We start from the raw sequence: 16,750 nt of genomic DNA, 5'->3' as shown, positions 1-16,750 counted from the left end.
GCCCTGGCACTTCTCTTTGTAACAGCCACCGAAAGGCGCAGAGGTGACGCTCCCCCAGCAGAACTGCACACAAAAGCTACTACCTACGTGATCACCACCACGAGAAGGGATTGGAAGACATCCGTCCTTTAAGCATGGACAAGAGAATTAATTAAGAAACACCAGAAGATAAGGCAGGTCAGGGGCCACACGCTGAGCAAAGAGGAGCGAACGCTGGCCGCACGCTCCCTTGGCCGCTCGTTCTGTCCGTCAGCAAGGCAGGGGGCCCGTGGAAGAAACCAGCTCCTGACCTGCGTGACTGCGCTCTGCGCCCACTCGCAGCATTTCCTAACCGCGGAGTTGCCTGGCGACTGACTCAAAAAACAATGCTGTCTTCATGCAACTTCCTGCGGTCTTAGGACAGGAAGCAAAATTCTGACGCCTGTATCAGAAAAATGCCACACGGGTCATCAACAGGCTGAAATCTCTCTGCTGCAGATTTGACGCCAGCCCATTAGAGCAACTCTTCCCAGCAGGTGTCCACACGTACCCGAGATGGGACGTGACGCAGATACTGAGGAACGGGAACAACCCACTAAAACCCGGTCTTTGAAAAGCGGTCAGGTGAAGTCATGTAAGCACTCAAGCAGGCTTACACCCCCTCTTCCCAAAGCCGCCTTGTTGCTGGCCCCTCCATGCCCTGTTCTCCCGCCTGCCTTCATTCACATCATCTTCCCAGGCAGACCACCAAGACACAAAGCCAGGGCTCCCCACCTTAGCTCCTCCTTAAGCTCCACTCAACCTCTTACGTCTTCTGCCTCAGATCCTGTGTGCAAGAAGAACTTCAGCTTTCTTTCTCTCCCCCACGTCTTTTTTATTAAATCTATTCTCTCACTGATTCTCATCTAACCTTTTTTCTCCCTTTGAATCTGAAGCTTCCTCCTCGTATGCTGCAAAGGTACTCAAGAATCTAAGCCTCTTCTTGTCAACTCACTCACCTTGATCTAAACCCATGATCATCTGCCGAGGTGTTACAATTTTAGCAAAATTCTTGCTTATTTTCAAGCTAAAATTTGCTCTGCACAGAGAGCCTGCAGGCAACTCAGCTGTGACTCATCTAAAGTTTCTTTATAAAGCGCTTCCAAACTAATTTTCCAAGGCATAAAACTTGGCCAAACCGAAGAATTTTCAGGTGGACATCAGGAAGCATGCCTGACCCCAAAGTCATCCCTTCTGACTTTTAAAACATTTGCTCTAGAGAGACCGAGCGTGCAACTTTTTCCATAAAGAAAAAAGCAACAACCGCCTTGTTTTTCAAAAGCAACAGTTTCCCTTCCCTGCACTAACCTGCCTCTCGGAAATAGATGAGGCATTCTGGTCAAAATTCTCATTAATTCCAGCCAGCTGCCAGCAGCAGCCTACAGCGTTCCTCGCTATTTATCTAGTCGTAACTTTCCAATTGTTAAGCGATTGTGTGCATGTTAGAAACAGAACAGTAAGCAGGTTTATAGCTCGCCTGCAGCACTGCCTTTGTGATGTTAAGCACAGAAACAGAAGTGTAGCGAGAGCTGTTAAGGAAAACAACTATATGAATATTGAATTGCCAGTATCGGGAGAGCCCAGTATTGGAAATTGGTGGTCACTGCGAATTTGGTAGTTAAATCAGAAGCTCAGTTTCAGGAAGTGTTACTCCCTTCTGCAGGGAAAGGAGTAAAGGTCGTGTCGCTGACCATCTGCTGCAACAATTGATCTTGATGCAAGGTGGTACGTTGTTCTTCCACTACAGATTGCCAAATTCACCTAGGCTCAAAACAAGGAATGCTTTTTCTTTTTTCCAGTCTTATACGCAGGAAAAAGATACAGGAAAACTGACTTTGATCAGCTAAAGCACAAAGTCAGCTTGAGAGCCAAGCCCTGAGAAACACCAGCCCAGCTAGACTACGATTTCTGTCCGCCCACTCTGGAAGCGGTTTCTGTCTGCTTGCAGCCATGAAGTCCTTTCTGAGGACCAGTGTTTGGTTTGCTGTGAAGAACCCAGAAGCCAGTAACGGTCTCTTACTATGATGCAGAGTCATTAAGTTGATATTCTCTTGATCTGCTGAAGCAGGCCTGAACCCCAGCATCTCTCCATAACCGCTTGATCACACCAGCTAGCTCAGCAGTCATCACTCCCTCCTCGGCGCTTCCAGCTAACACAAACAGCTGACGGGCGTCGTCCTGCAAGAAGAGGCGAAGAAAAAAAATAGAAATCAAAACTTAACACCAGAAACTGTCTTAGAGGCTGCAGCAACTGCACTAAGGAGTCATGTTCCCCTCTGCCACGCAGTCTTCTCCCCCAAATCACCAAGTTATTTTTCGTCCTGCAGTCAAAGTGGAAAAAGGCTGACCTGCATCCCACACTGACGTTTACTTCTGCAGTGATCAGACCTGCCAGCTTCCTTTCAGGAGATGTAAGAGACCTTTCGCTATCCCAACAAGTTCTCAACTGCAGCAGACTGTCTCCCTCCTAATATCTGCTCCTCTCCAACGAGTATCTGTGTCTGTACTGCCCAGCACGTACCATCAAAGCTTGGAAAAGAGTCAAGTCTGCCTGCTACTCCAAAGGGTACCTCCCTAGCACTAGGCAACAGCCACCTAAATTATTTTAATCAAGGTCTAAATCACCGCAATAAAGAGCTGGAGCTCAGTTATGAGTCTTTGCACGTGCTGCACTTATGGGTACAGTGCTACGCTGACAAGTCATACGCTGTGGTTTGCTGGGAGGCAGTAGATTTAGTTACCCTGGGTCTCGTCCTAGAAAACTGTAACAAGTTGTTTGCCCTTCAGGGTAGTTCGGGGCACTGGAAAATTCTTGGCGTTCAGCTCTTGTTCTGCTTTTGCAAAGCAAGCTAAGCCTAGGCAGGTCAACCGAAAAAGGAACTTGGATTTTAACATCTTCCTCCTTCCAGCCACATTAGCCAGGCTGAGATCACCACTCAGCCCGCACAAGCTCAGAGGAAAGGTGGAGCAGAATGCCAGGGTGGGTTTGGAGAACAGTTGAGTAACAGCCTAGGTTAGCGTGCAAGTGAACATATGCCCTTCAGCAAGGACACTTTATACCTTAAGTTCCAAATACCTGCAGTTGCAACACAAAGAAGCAAAGTGTGTTACTTCACTTACCGTGTATTAACTGTAAGCACAAGGAATCAGTGCAAGTCAGCAAACGTCACAGGCTGTGCAGCCACCGCCCAGAATACACAGTTCCCATCTCCTACTCATTTTCAGGAGCTTCTGACTTCCCATTCAGCCTGTGCCTTCCCCCACCATGACAATTAAGACTTCTCTTCAGTTTCTACCAGCTTGAAGCACTGGTGGTGAGCACCGGTAAGAGCACAAGGAATCGGCAGAACTGAAGGGTAAAGCAGCGCCTCCAATCCTCAGAACGCTCAGACAACGAGTGTGATCAAGGCTTATTTAGTTCAGCTTAAAGACTAACTGGCACAACGCCTTGAAACACTACTGGGGACTGACGTCCAGAGTCAAGCAATTTAAACCAAAACTAAGAGCTTTGTTAAAAATTCAAATACCTTAGACAAATGCTTGGGGATTTTTATTTATTTATTTGAGCATTCAAACTACAGACCGTGAAGCGTCCCTCCCACTAATGCATCCTGTAACAAACGTGCTTCCACTATGAGCGTCACGGACAGAATTTCCAGGATTCATTAACACAATTCACAGCACCAACTCAGACTAAGGGAAATAAGTGAAATACTTACTGCTCTGGCAACTTCCCCAAAGTCTATCTTTAGCCTTCCCATGGCTCTTATGATTGCAATGATGGACTGGATAGTATTGCTGTAGACAACCACTTTATATTGTTTGCATTCTTCCTCCGAATAGCCATCCTCATGAATAATCCTGGAAGAAAACCAAGCCGTCACTCCCAAGCCAAACCAGAAGGGCACCACAGACTGCTTATTTCATCTTGCACTGAAATGCAGTTCCCATGACTGCACTCTCACTTACTTCATCTGCTTCACAATGGTGCTTTTGCCAGATTCTCCAGCACCTGAAAAGCACAAACAAATCCCAGTTAGCAACGACATGAAGTTAGAAAGAAAAGCAGATTGCGCCCTCCTCACTTCCAACAGAGGGGTTGACAGGGTTCGGAATGAGATGCTTCCTGTGCATCGCTGCCGCTAGCAGAGCCCCACAGCAGCTGCACCCTCCTCAGGTTGGATTTACAGATGCTGATGGTCATCGTGCGTCCATCTGCTCAAAAAGCAAAGTAGAATTGCTGGACTTCCAGAGCACGCTTCCTAGTCAGCGTGGGGAGCTACCTGGGAGGCACGTCTGAAAAGCTGGGACGAGGATTTGTCTAACAGACTGTCTGCCCGCCACCCCTCGTTTCCAGCTCGCTAACTCCAGTCCGAGGCAGCCCCGCAGCTAAATGCATGGATGCCATCAGGTCCTGCCCGCCGTTACCCGGCCGAGCAAGATAAAAGCACTGGCCTTGAATAACCGGGTGGATAAACCCCAGATCCCGGGGCATTTTCACAAGGAACAGCTAACTCAGAGCGATCTTGTACAGCATCCAGGGGAAGGGGCAGACCCACAAGAGAGCTCAAAAACGTGCATGCATTGTGCGTGCAGATCCAGGTGAAGCAGCTTGAGACATTAAAGGCCAGAACCGTGTTACTGTCGGAGCGGGAACACCGGGATGGATCCTGCAAGGTCCCTCGGCCACTCTGCGGTCAGCCAAATGCCGCCCATAATGTTCCAAACTGGAAAAACCCAGGCGCGCCCCCGCGCCGCATTACTACAGCGCAGCGGGAAGCACACCACCGTCGCTGCTGAGCCAGGTGCCTCCCAAGCACCGCGGCAGAACCCCACGGACGCCTGCCCAGGCTTGAAGTGGCAGCTCCCGGGCACCCGTGAGTCACGGGCAGGAGGAGCGGGGACCTGGCCTCCCGCTGCAGCCGCTCGCCCCGCGCCGCTTCCCACGGGGAGCACAGCACGGGACGGGTCGGGCACCTCCACCACGGCACACCCACCCACAGCACGCGCACGGCAAATTGTAATTGATTAACGAGTTCTGTTCTCCATCGTTTCCCACTGTACAAGCTTTATTATTCTGGGGAACTGAGGACAAGGAGACCCGCAGGTTTAACTGGGAAATGAGCGCCTGCCACAGGACGACTTCCCGCTGAAGTACCTGGCCTGCGGGCGGCGGCACCGGCCCTGCCTGCATCGCGGGCGGCTTTCCTTCAGAGGACGGAGCAACCTGCCTTGCTGAGCCCCTGCACACCCCGGGGGGCTGACTTATTCCTGCCCGCCAAGTATGAGGCTCCTTTCGCCAACGTCGCTTTCAATCCAAGGCATCACAGAGCGCTCTGCACCCGCTTCCCAGGGCGCAGCAAGGCCAGCAGCCACCTCTGCCCACCGGCGCAGCGGGCACCGGCTCCGTGCCCCAAAGCCACGGCGTTATCACGGCTCGTTACCACGACTCGTTACCACGGCTCGCCGAGCCCCGCGGCAGCAGCAGCCGGGCGGCACTGCCCGCACGAGGCCCGTGCCAGAGATGAAGCAGGCAGAAAGCAGGCAGAAAGCACGCCCGAGTCACCGCGTGCCCGCGGACACCCGGCTCTGCTCTGCCCCGTGCGAGGCGCAGCAGGAGCTGCCTGCAAACAAGCAGGACCAGCCGCGGGTTTCAGGCTCCTCGGCCCAAAGGGCTCGCCCCGAGCTGCAGAACTGGGTTTGCTGAAGCCCGAAGAATGAAGCTGAGCCTGTCTGGATTTGGTTACGTGACTAAGGGTGTCCTGGCTGGGCCAGGGGACGCAGACTGCCGTTCCCTTCCAGCACAAAGACTTCGGGTGCCCCAGTGCGCACGGGGGACTGGCGGAGCGGGGACCCTGAGCGGCATTGCTACCAGCACGGAGAGTTTTGCTGGAAGAGGAGAACCCCCTTTAGGTTATCAGACCGATGGGGAAAGACCAAATTTCAGGTATAAAAGGAGGCTGTGAGAACTGGGCTGTGGTGTACTTCTCTAGAAAAAAAGTAGATGAAGTGCTCTTCCAGAACAAGAGCGTTTCCCAAGCCTCGGGCAACATCCGGAGCGGACTACGCTGCATTCCAGTTCCACTCCTGTATCCCTGAAGCCTTGGGAAAGCCAGCTCCCAGGAACAGCACCACGAATCGGGCACGAAAGCAGTGCTGCTGCTGAAAAAAAAGAGAATTCACTGCCCGGTCTCGCGGCTTGATGCCACGCTGGCACAGGAACCGAGAAATCCAGCTCCCGAAGACACGAGGTTGCTTTGTCGGCTTTGGGAGCGCGATAGGTGTGCTACTTCCTCGCCTGGAACTTCGTACATGTTCCAGCTCGCTCATTTCACATTCCCCACTCAGCCAAGAGGGTTTTGGTGGAGGAAAGGGCAATACTGGAGAGAACCTGGAGGAACGCGAAGTACCTGCGAGAACGTTGGGGTAGGGCTTACAGCGATGGCTGGGAAGGAGCAAACAGGACGACTGCTTGCTGCCGTTACGCAGCAGCCGGACGCAGGCTGCCGTTCACCGGCTGCGAGCGCGCTGCGCCAGCCTGAACCCAGGCCTGCCGCCGCCCTCGGAAGAAGGCAGCAATCGTCCCAGGACCGAGCGAGGACCACGCTGTCTGTACAGACGCGCGCTTCTATTTCCACTCCCAGCGCACCCGTCAGTTCCCAGATGTTGACGTGGATTCCTGAGGCTCTGCTGCTGTATTAAATTACGACAGAAAGCTTCCCCGACATCAGACAAGGTCATTTTCAAGCTGAACGTGCATTTCCTCCTAGGGAGCTTCAAAGCCAGCAAGCGGTCAAATACTTTTACAGCTCTCGGTGGCTGAAGACAGGGGATGCAGATCAGGTTCTTCCCCCAGCGAGAGCTTTCGCAGCAGGACAAGCCGTTGGATGACGGGTTCTCAGGCTGTCAGCTGGGAGGAAGCTGAAGTCAAACGACGCCTGCACGCGCTGTATCGCAGGGCTGTGCCTCCGTCCCCCGTATGCAGAGTGGCAGGACAGGGGTTTCTGCTGCTTCGGAGAAGTGACGAGGGACACGCTGGTGTCTGAGCACCACAGTGCCGCTGCCGGGGCCGTGAGGCGCTCTGCTCGCTTCGGCTGGGCACGGACACCTTTAAGCACCGATTCTGCAGCCACCGCTCTGAGGTTATCCGCCTCACCATCCCCCTCGGGGATGGCAGCACCAGCAGCTGCCCTGCGCAGTACGGAAACTGCTTCCGAGATAGGGCACGTGGTGCAATTTAAATCAATTAGCCTTCGGTCTAGGCTGAAGGGTTACCAGATTAGAGTCTCTCGTGACAAAATACTTCCATGTCTGGAAACCAAAGAATTCAACTTTCAAATTATTCCTAAGCATAAGTCAATTTTTTTTTTCCTTCCCTCAAGTCTCAAGGAGAAGATACTGCCAACCCAGCTCCAGGCAGGCCAGGCAGCATAAAACAGATTCCATCTTTAAGGCTGTTGAAGAAACGCTAGCAAGAAAGAACAACGAGGCGTGCTTTCAGCAGAATCCCCCACACCTTTACTCAGACCTCCGAGGGAATTAACACCTCTCACCCAAGCGAACCCCGGAGGCCTGAAGCACACAGTGCCACGGGGCTCCCCAGCACAGCAGCGCTCCGTCCGAAACCCGGAGCTTGCGGGAAGCATCCTCCCGCTGAGCGGGCTCTTTCCTCCTGTTGCCCCCCCCAGGACGCCCGCCTCTCCTCCGGCGGGCGCGCTTCTGGCAGGGGCACACCCAGAGCAGCGCCCTGCTGGCTGCACAGCGCTGACAGCCCCGGGGAGCGCGCACAGGGAGCCGTGAGGCTCCGCGCACCCGGCGCCTCCGCCCCGCTCCGCGCACGGGCTCCTCCGCCAAGCCCCCGTGTTTCTTCCTGCAGGTGAGCGTCCCCCTCGCTCGGCCGTTGCGATGGGAAAGCCTCGGCGCCGCCGCCTCCCCGCAGAGCCCTGCGCGGGGATTCGGAGGAGGCTCCCGAGCACAAGCCCTGGCCCTTTTCTCGTCGCCAGGCTCGCTGCCGTCTCCTCGGATTGCCTTAAAACAACGCACCGCTGCAGCAGGCATCGCCGAACCTGCGCTGCCTGTCAGCCGGGTGACAAAACAGCATCAGACACAATTGTGCCGTGCCGACACAGCCAAGGCGGTTATACAACACTAATTCGAGCCACGTTCGTTTAACTCTTCCCCTTCCCATTTCCAACCCCACGCACCCCAGCAGCGGCCTCAAACAGCAGCAGCCCGTGCTTCTGGGGAGCGCGGCGCCCGTTCCTCACCCTCCGGCTGCTGAGGGGCAGCAAAAAGCGAGCGGCGCCCTCTCCCCCTTTCCCTAAGAGAGGCGGCCCAGGACAGGCTCCCCCGGCTGCAGCTGCCACCTCCTCTGGGAGGGGATTCCCGAGGGAAATCTTCCGCTGCTCCCAGCCTGGCCCCCCGTCCCTGCACCTCGTTAAGCGCTCATTTAGAAGCGCCTGCCCTGCAGCACCGCAATCCCTCGCCAGGAGCTCCTGCTGGGGCAGCAGCTGCTTTCCAAGGCGATGGCTGGCGTCAGGCACCGTCTCCTCCAAATTGCTCAGGAAAAAAACCCAACGCGTTAACGCTGCCCTGGTCTATCCCATGACACCAGTGCGGCGTGCTCCTGTGCAGCCCGTGGCATTTTCAGGGCCCCCCTCTCGCTGGCCACCTGCGCTTTTATCTCACCCCCTCCCAAATGTTCACAGTTGTTTGTATTTTACTTAGTTTCCAGCCCTAGCTTGAACATCTCCAGGTCTCATCTCTGTCCTCTGACGCCTGCAGTTTGTTTAAACATTTGCACGTCCCGCGCGCGCTGCTGCTCTGCCTCGTTCCAAGTCACTTGAGGGGCTGCAAGGGGTCTGCACAAAGCGGTGCGCATCAGGCGCGGGGTAACCGGCGCTCAGCGCACCCTGTGCGCCCGGGCGCACGCAGCTTCATTTACCCCGGTGCCTGCTGGTGGCACTTGCAGCGGGGCTTAAGCCTCAGTCCTGTACCTTTAGCAGGAAAAAGAGCAGGAACTGGATCCTGCTTTGCAAAGCGCAAGCGGGCGGCGTGGCGCTGAGGTGCTCGGGGCCCGCAGGCCTCCAGGAGAGCCGGGGCGCTTTGAGGAGCTCAGAAACCAGGAACTGAGCCACTGGATGTTACTGGGCCCAGGAGCGGCAGGCTTGGAACGCCGCTCGAGCACTCACTGCCGAGCACAAAGCCAGCCTCTCCTTTCTGCTTTGGTTGCAGGGCGCTCACCTTTCGCCACGAGAAGCCGGGGCTGACCGGAGCGGGGCCGCCGTGACTCCGTGCAGAGAAGGCTTCGCAAGTCCGACGCCTGCCGGCTTGGCAGCAAGGAACGCGCTCATCCCACAGCTCCGCCCGCGCGCCCCGGGAAGGAAGGGCGATTCCCCCTCCCGAACCTCCTGCGGCCTTGGGCAGAAGCGGCTCCCCGCCGACCGAGGCGCGTTCGGCAAGACCTCCCTGCAGCCACCGCTCCTCCGCTCGCCCCGCGGGGCCAGCATCGCTCCCCCGGAGGCCGGCCGGGGGGAAGGCCCCCAGCCAGCCCCCGCTCGCCCCCGGGGTGGACGGGGGGAACCCGAGGCAGCCCCAGGCCGTGCTGCGACGCGCGGTGCGGAGCCAAGCGGCCCCGCACAGCCCGGAGCTCACAAGACCACGGGGAAGCGGGCGATGAGCAGGGCAGCAGAACACGGAGCGGACCGGGAATGCCAGGCCCGCGCGGCTGCGCTCCAGGTGAAACGGCCGCTTTTAAAGAAATTACCTCCTCATTCACCCCGCTGAGGAAATGGGAAAGGGAGGCCAAAGACTGCCTGCGCCTCCCAGACACGAGCACCGAGCCAGCGCCCTGTTTCAGGCGGTATTGTAGGTAACGTGCTTTTTCCAGAGCTCGATCAGAACTGCAGGCGAGGATTTCCCCCCCCGCCCCCCAGTTAAGGGGAGAAGCCCTGCAGCATCTGAAAGTTTCAGGAGAGAAACCAGGTTGCTGCCAAAACAAATTCTCCCTCGAGACGTGGAAGGGATGCACCTGGAATATCCATTAAAGCGCAGACATTTAGCAGGCTGACACGCTGCTGATCCCCAGCCTCTGGAGGAGGCCGCGCACAGCTTGTAACTGCAGCAACAGCCTGCGCCCGCTGCGAAACCGCAGCAGGGGCTTGGCAGAAACCTCGCTGCCCGGACGGGGGACGCTCAACCCTCGCCGAGCCCCAAAACCCACCGAAGCTCCCAGGGTCTGCCAGAGCCAACGGCCCGGGAACGGCCCCGGGGGCGACGTGGGGCCACCCGGCTGGGCAGGAGCAGGGAGCCGGGGGGAGCCCGGCCCCCCGGAGCAGGGGCTGCTGCAGGACTCGTGAGCGTCCCTGGGGGGGACGGGGACGCCACCTCCCCAGCAGCACAGATGTTTCCTTCTGTCAACATTTACTCCGGCCCCTCCCTAGCAAACAGCCGGGGACATTTCGCCTTTCCACGCAAACGCGCTCCTAGGAGGCGGTTTTCCAGGAGGCTGCGCCCCGCGCACCCCCGGCCCGGCACCAATTCCAGCCCCGACATCCCCGCCTGCTGGGCGCGCCGCCGGCCTCGCTGACGCCCACATCTCCCCTCGCAGGGATGTTTCGGTTATTTCAGCGCTTGGATAGCGCGAGGCCGGGGGAGCTCGGCTGACTGCAGGACCCGGCAATCAGGAGAAGGGGACGCCACAGGAAAAGAGGGCGGCCGTGCCAGGCCCCGGGGGAGACAGCTGCTGTTAGAAAAGGCAACGGGAACCAGGACAGCTGAGGCTGACACGCTGCGACAGCAACGGCCACGCGCTGGGAAAAAACAAAGCACGCAACCGAAAGGGCACGCGGCTGGCTGGGGCCCGGCCCGGGCCAGCAGGAGCCGGGGGTGCGGGACGAGCCGGGGGTGTGGGACGAGCCCCGTGGGCGCGGGACGAGCCGGGGGTGCCCCGCACGAAGCAGAGGATCCTCTGCAGACAGCCCTTCTGAAAACCTCACCACCGAGAGCCCCGGCACCACCGCGACCCCGGAGGCCCCCGCCGCAATGTGGGGGTTCCCGACGCAGCCCTGGTGCTGCACGCAATTGTGGATCTTTTCCATACGAGCCCCATGTCACCCCCCTATGGAAAAGGGAGGGAGAGAGTCTTGCCTACGTTATTTGGCCATCGACGTTTGTGTAAGCCCGAAAAATTAAGGCTTGAAACCACAAAGCTGCAAATGGCTCACAAGCAACACGGGCCCCTAAGCACCCAAACCTTACGCCTTTTTCTTTTTGCCTTGAACCTTTTCGGGGCATTAGCCCGATTTTACAGAAAGGCTTTGAACGCCTGAGCGCTGCCTTAAAGCGTCGGGGGAGATTTTTAAGGCAGCCTTGGAGCGGCTGCCCCACGTGGGGCTCACGGGGAGCTGGGGAGAGACCTGGGGCAGGGCCGGCACCTGCAGCACGCGGGGCAGGCGGCGTCACCCCACGGCCGGGCGAAGCTCTCCCTTCGAGGCTCCTCGCCCAAACGTGACCAAAACTCCTCGCCCGACCGTTCTGGGGGGGGCTGGAGGCGGCCCAGGGGATCCCGCGTCCGCCCAGCGGGCTCCAGGCTGCCCGCGGCCATCTCTCGAGGGCGGCCGAGCGACTGCCCCCGGCACCGAGGAAATGCACAAAACCAGGCGGAGACAAACCTAAAGAAATCAAATAAAAAGGAAAAAGCTCCCTTTTGGTAAAATTAAAAGGTAGAAACTGGGGAGAGAAGGAACGGCCAGCTCTGGAGGACGCAGGCTGCTTTGTCCTCGCCCGCTGTTGCGGCAGGGCCAGACCCCGGTGCCCACGGACCCGGCGGCGAGGCAGTGAGCGTCCCCGGAGCAGGGCGGCAGCGGGGCACGGGGAGGCTCCTGCACGCCAAGCGCCGAAGGCTGGCCGCAGTAACATCTGGGAGACGGCGTGAAGCAATGGGAACGGCCCGAGCCCTCGCGATGTCCGGTTTACCTTTGATACACCGTTTTTTCCTGCAGAAGGAAAGCGACCAACCGCAGCTGTTTTCCTCCACGGCGAGAACCAAATCAAAGTTCACACCTGACCGACGGCCGCGTTGCCTAACCCCCACCCCGCAGCGCAGAGGGGGGCCGGCGGCGCTGACCGACTGCTGCGGGCCACGAACCAGGAGGCCCAGGAAGGAAAGGGACGCGGCAGGAGGGGCGCGGCGGCAGGCAGACCCCGCCGCGTGGCCCCCGAGGTGGGAGCCGTGTCCCAGAGCGGCAGAGACCTGGGCCGGGCAGACGCGGGGGGAACGCTGAGGGCAAGGGGCTGCAAAGAAAAGTTCCTCGCTAGCACGGCTGCCCGAGCGCCTCGTTTTTCCTTGCAACCTGGGTGGACTGAAGGTGAACGCCCACTGACTGTGACGGCGGGACAACAGCCCTGAGCTGTTACAAACGCTTATCAAAACAAGCAGGTGGGAAGGGGCAGCCTGCCGGCAGCCTGCCAGCCCCCTGCCAGCCCCCCGCCGGGGAGCAGCGCGCTCCTGGAGCACGGAGACCCCGGCACCCGGAGCCCCCCCGTGCCTCCGCCCAGCCCGGGGCCCGGCTCCTGCTCGCCGGTTGCTTTCAGAGCTGGCCCAGTTGGCGCCGCCGCGGTAAGGAGGGACGGGCGAGCGAGGCAGAGCGGTCACCAAACGCCAGCTGGGAGAACGCGGAACCGGAGACGTGCCTCCGGCGGCGGCCGGGCCGCTGGGGATCGCTGTGCGGGGCCGGGAACAAAAGGCGATGGCGCGGCGAGCAAGGGAGGCGCCGCCCGGCTTCGTGCGGGGTGCGCTGCGAGGCCACCCGCAGCCAGCTCGAGCGCCAGCCCCCTGGGGCTGCTCCACCGAGCTCCCGTGAGGGAGGAGCACCTCGGGTGCCAGAAGCGAGGAGCACCGCGCCTCTGCGGCTGCGTGCGAGCTCGTTGCTCAAAACTTTAAAAGAGCCACGTTCAAATTAAAAAAATCCCTCTTTGTTTAAAAAAGAAAAGTTATTTCGATGCTCTGCCTCCGTGTTTGATGGAGCTTGAACCCCGTCCAGAGAGCCCTGGGAGGAGGGGATGCAGTGCTGAGCCCCCCGCCAGCCGCCCCGCGGGGCCGGCCCCGAGCCTCCGAACTCGAGGCGGATTTCTGTGAAACGGAACCGCCCCGCGGCGAGCGCTTTGTGCGTAAGCGGCCCTTCTCCTGCCTGCAGCCGATCCTGGGGGGTGAAGGCAGAAGGGTTCGGATCCTGCACCCGATCCCCACGAGGAGCGGAGCGGCAGCAGCAATGCGGGCACGGCCCAGGCAGCGGTGGGCGCACGGAGAGCCTTCCTCAGCCCCGGCCGGGCACCAGGCGCCACGAGCCGGGTTCTCGCTGACGCGGCAGCTCTCCCCAACCGTCCTCACCACACCGAGGGCCTAAATCGCCTTCTGGAAGCGTAACCCCGCCTGCTGCGCCGGGGAGAAAACTCTCGCGTGGCCAGGGGTCACGAGGAGCGCTCGGGCCGCGAGGGCAGCACGCGGCAGCCGCCCCGCAGGGAGCGCCGAGCGGCTCCGGAGGCGAGGGGCGGCCGGGCCCGGTGCCCAGCGGCCCCCTGACACACCGGCGCCGAGAGAAGCCCGGGGAAGCCGCTGCTACGGACCTGGCGGCAACGGCTTCGCCTGGGTGTGCGTCCCCAGAAGGCCCCGCTCCGCCCTTCACGCAGGCACAGCCACGTCCGGCTGAGCAACATGCGGTGAATCGGGGAAAAAGGGGGGCAAGACAGCCTCGGAGGAAAGCGGAGGTCTCCCGGAGCAGCGGAGCCGGCGGTTTGCTTGGGTCGTTATGCGGATGAGGGCTATTTTAGAACGAACTTACGCTTTTAATTATTTCTGCCTGAATTAGCAAGAGCCCTTCAGCGTAATCGCGCGGGGCACCCGGACGCCGTAACCCCGCAGCGGGCTGGGCACGGGCACGCCCTGCGCACGCTCCCCTTGGGGCCGGCTGCGCCCGCCCGCCCCGAGGCCTTTCGCACGCTTCTGCTGCGCTTCTCCGCGGCGTGCGACGGGACGGCCGCGCGCACCCAGCGGCGACTTCGTGCCTCGGAGTCGCCCGGAGCCCCCCCGAGACCCGGCGCGGTGCCTCTGGAAGGCACCAGGGTGCGGGGCCACCGGCCCCTCTGCGGCTTGCCGCTCATCCCGCCTGGAAACCCCCCCCCCAGCCCCCCACGCCAGCCGAATCGCGTCGCGTGCCCGCGCCTGCAGAGCGGCGCTGTCCCGGGGCGAGCCCTCGCCCACCGCCACGCGCTCGGACCCTGCCCGGCCCCGCACCGAGCCCCCATCGCCTCGCAGGCAGGGGGCGGCAGGACCCGGGCTCGGCTGCTGCGCACCGCTCGGCTTTCCTTCTGGGAGAGGCCAAGAAGCCTCGCAGGGGTTCCTCAACAGGCGGCGCCGTGCAAGCGAGGCGTGCCGGGTGCCCCGAGACCCCCGCGTGGGAGCTGCCGCCCAAACCTGCGGCTCCCGGACCCACCCCGGCCAGCACCCGACCCCCTCCGGGGTCCCACCTCAGTCCAGGGGAGGCTCTGGGGAGCAGGGGGGGACACGCCAACCCTCTCCTGCCTCCTCTGCCCACGAGAGGACGCGGTTTAAGGAACAAAACCCCTGGTGCTGGGCGCGGCGCTCGCTCCCCACCAGCTCCCAGGGCTGGCAAGGAACGCGCGGAGCCTTCCCCCCCCCCCCACGGGGCTCCGCAGAGCCCCACGCAGGGCGGCGATTTTCACAGGGCCGGGGAAGAGCATCCGGAGCCCGAACTTTTATCTCTAGAGAAGTGCATTTCTGCTCAACTTCCCTGCACCAGCAGGGCGGCGAGAGGCTCCCTCTGCTTACACAAACACCGCGGGAGCTGCGCCGAGCTAGTGACACGAGGCAGCGCTTATCCGGGCCATCTGAACGCTGCGCCATGAAAGAAACGCGTGCTCACACAATGGAAAAAGCTCGTGAACTTTTCCGTCAGCTCCTCCATGCCTCCCCGAAAGGACGTTTGCTCCCACCGCGGGTTATCTCCTGCTGGCAGCTCGCTGCCCTGCTCTGCCTGCCCGGTAACAGAGCTGCGCGCGGGGTGGGCGCGGCTCAGCGCCGCCAACCCCCCTTTGATCGCCGGGAAGCCTTCCGCTGATTTTTCGGCTAGAAAGCCGTGCCGGTGGAGGCAGAGCGCAGGCCACGGCCGAGCGCGAACCCGACCCGAGGCCCGACGCAGGTCTCCTCCCCAGCCGGCCCAGAAGAGCTTCGCCGGGCTTCGACGTACGCGACCCCACCGCCGACGGCGCGCCCGCAGGCATTTCGCTGCCCCCACAGCCATCAGAAACCCCAAAACGCAGCCGCTGCTCGGGTTGTGGGGTCTCACCCGGGCTCCAGGTTAAGGCGCTCCGAAGACAATTACCGGGCAACCTTTCGGGGAACCCCCCGCCTCTGTCACCCGCTGCCGAGCTCAGGCAGCCCTGCCCCAAAACCCTTACGGGCCTTCCCACGGCGCCACAAAGAGCCGCACCGCAGAGAAAACCTGGCACGGGAAACCTGAAGGGAGAACCGAGCCGTGCGGGCGCTCTCCCTGAGGACGCGCAAGCGTCGCTTGCTATCGACAGAGCGAATCCCCGCAGAATAAAGGGTCGGCCTGACCCTCGGCCAGGGCGCTCTCCGTGCACGCGGATCACGGAGCTCAGGGCGCTTCTCGCAGCGATACGAGCAAAAACCAGTTGGAAGGGGGAAAAGAAGCGGCCTTAGGAGGAGGACCCCTGGGAAGGCAGGAGCGGTTCCCCGCCCGTTGTTCTCGGAGCAGGAACCAGACGCCTTTGTAGGGGCGCTCAGGAACCCCGCCCGCCCCCACCTGAGGTGGGACCCAGCAGCGCGGCCCCAAGCGGAGCCCCGGGTGTCACAGCACGAGGGGCGCCGTGACCCAGGGGCGCCGTGACCGGGCGAAGCGGCAGCGTGGGAGCAGCTCCGCGGGCCCCCTTCCCGCGGGCACCTCCCGGCACGGCCCCAGCGCGCAGGGCAGCACCGGGCGGGTGACCCCAGAGCACCCGCGGGCTCGGCCAAGCGCTTTGAGGCCTTCCCGCCCCGCACGGCTCCCGCTCGCTGCACGGCGCCGCCGCTGCGCCCCGAGCTCCGCGCCCCGAGCGCGTTTCGGCCGCCGACCCGAGGGCGGGGGGGGGGGGGGGGCGCCGCTCCCTGCCCAGCCCCGGCCGCACCCGGCGGGGGCAGCACGGGGCGGGGAGCCCGGCCCCGGCCCCGCTGCGGGCACTGCCGGGCCCGGGCAGCCCCCGGGCGAGGCGCTCACGGGCAGCGCCGCCGGGAGCGGGGCCCCTGGGGGGACGGAGCCCCGGGGGGGGGGGGGGGGGGGGGGGGGGGCCGGGCCCGGTGTCCGCGGGGCTCCTCCCGCCCCCGCCGCTCCTCACCGAGCAGCAGCAGCTTCACCTCCTTGGCCGCCTTCTCGCCGTCCTCCCGCAGGTTGCGGTCGATCATCTTGCTCCGCTCCACCGCCGCCTTGTCCTCGGCGCTCAGCGTGCAGCCCATGGCGGCGGCGGGCCGGGGCCGGGCCGGGCCGGGCCGAGCGGAGCGGAGCGCAGCGGGGCCGCGCCTCTCGCCTCCCTCCCTCCCTGCCGCCTCCCCCCGCCCGGGCGGCGCCGGATTTCCGCCCGCCCGCCGCGACCGTTACGCGCGGGGCCTGCCGGGAGCTGGGAGGAGCGCGCCGCTTCCGGCCCGGGGCCGCGGGGC

General features: G+C 61.4%; 1 protein-coding gene across 1 annotated transcript in view; it reads right to left on the bottom strand.

The window, feature by feature from the left end:
- The window catches only part of GNAI3 (G protein subunit alpha i3), a 26,998-nt gene extending 10,248 nt beyond the window's left edge, over window positions 1-16,750 (bottom strand). The window contains exons 1-4 of the mRNA XM_080569277.1: window positions 16,432-16,750; window positions 3,988-4,030; window positions 3,738-3,879; window positions 2,039-2,196 (exon numbers count right to left, since the gene is read on the bottom strand). Of these exons, the coding sequence (XP_080425403.1) occupies window positions 2,039-2,196; window positions 3,738-3,879; window positions 3,988-4,030; window positions 16,432-16,549 (461 nt within the window). The 5' untranslated portion in view covers window positions 16,550-16,750. The remainder of the gene's footprint in view (window positions 1-2,038; window positions 2,197-3,737; window positions 3,880-3,987; window positions 4,031-16,431) is intronic.

Source organism: Anser brachyrhynchus (assembly GCF_964034855.1).
Source record: "Anser brachyrhynchus genome assembly, chromosome: 27".
Lineage (NCBI taxonomy): Eukaryota > Metazoa > Chordata > Aves > Anseriformes > Anatidae > Anser > Anser brachyrhynchus.
The sequence above is the reverse complement of the archived record's forward strand: the minus strand, read 5'-3'. Positions and strand labels throughout refer to the sequence as shown.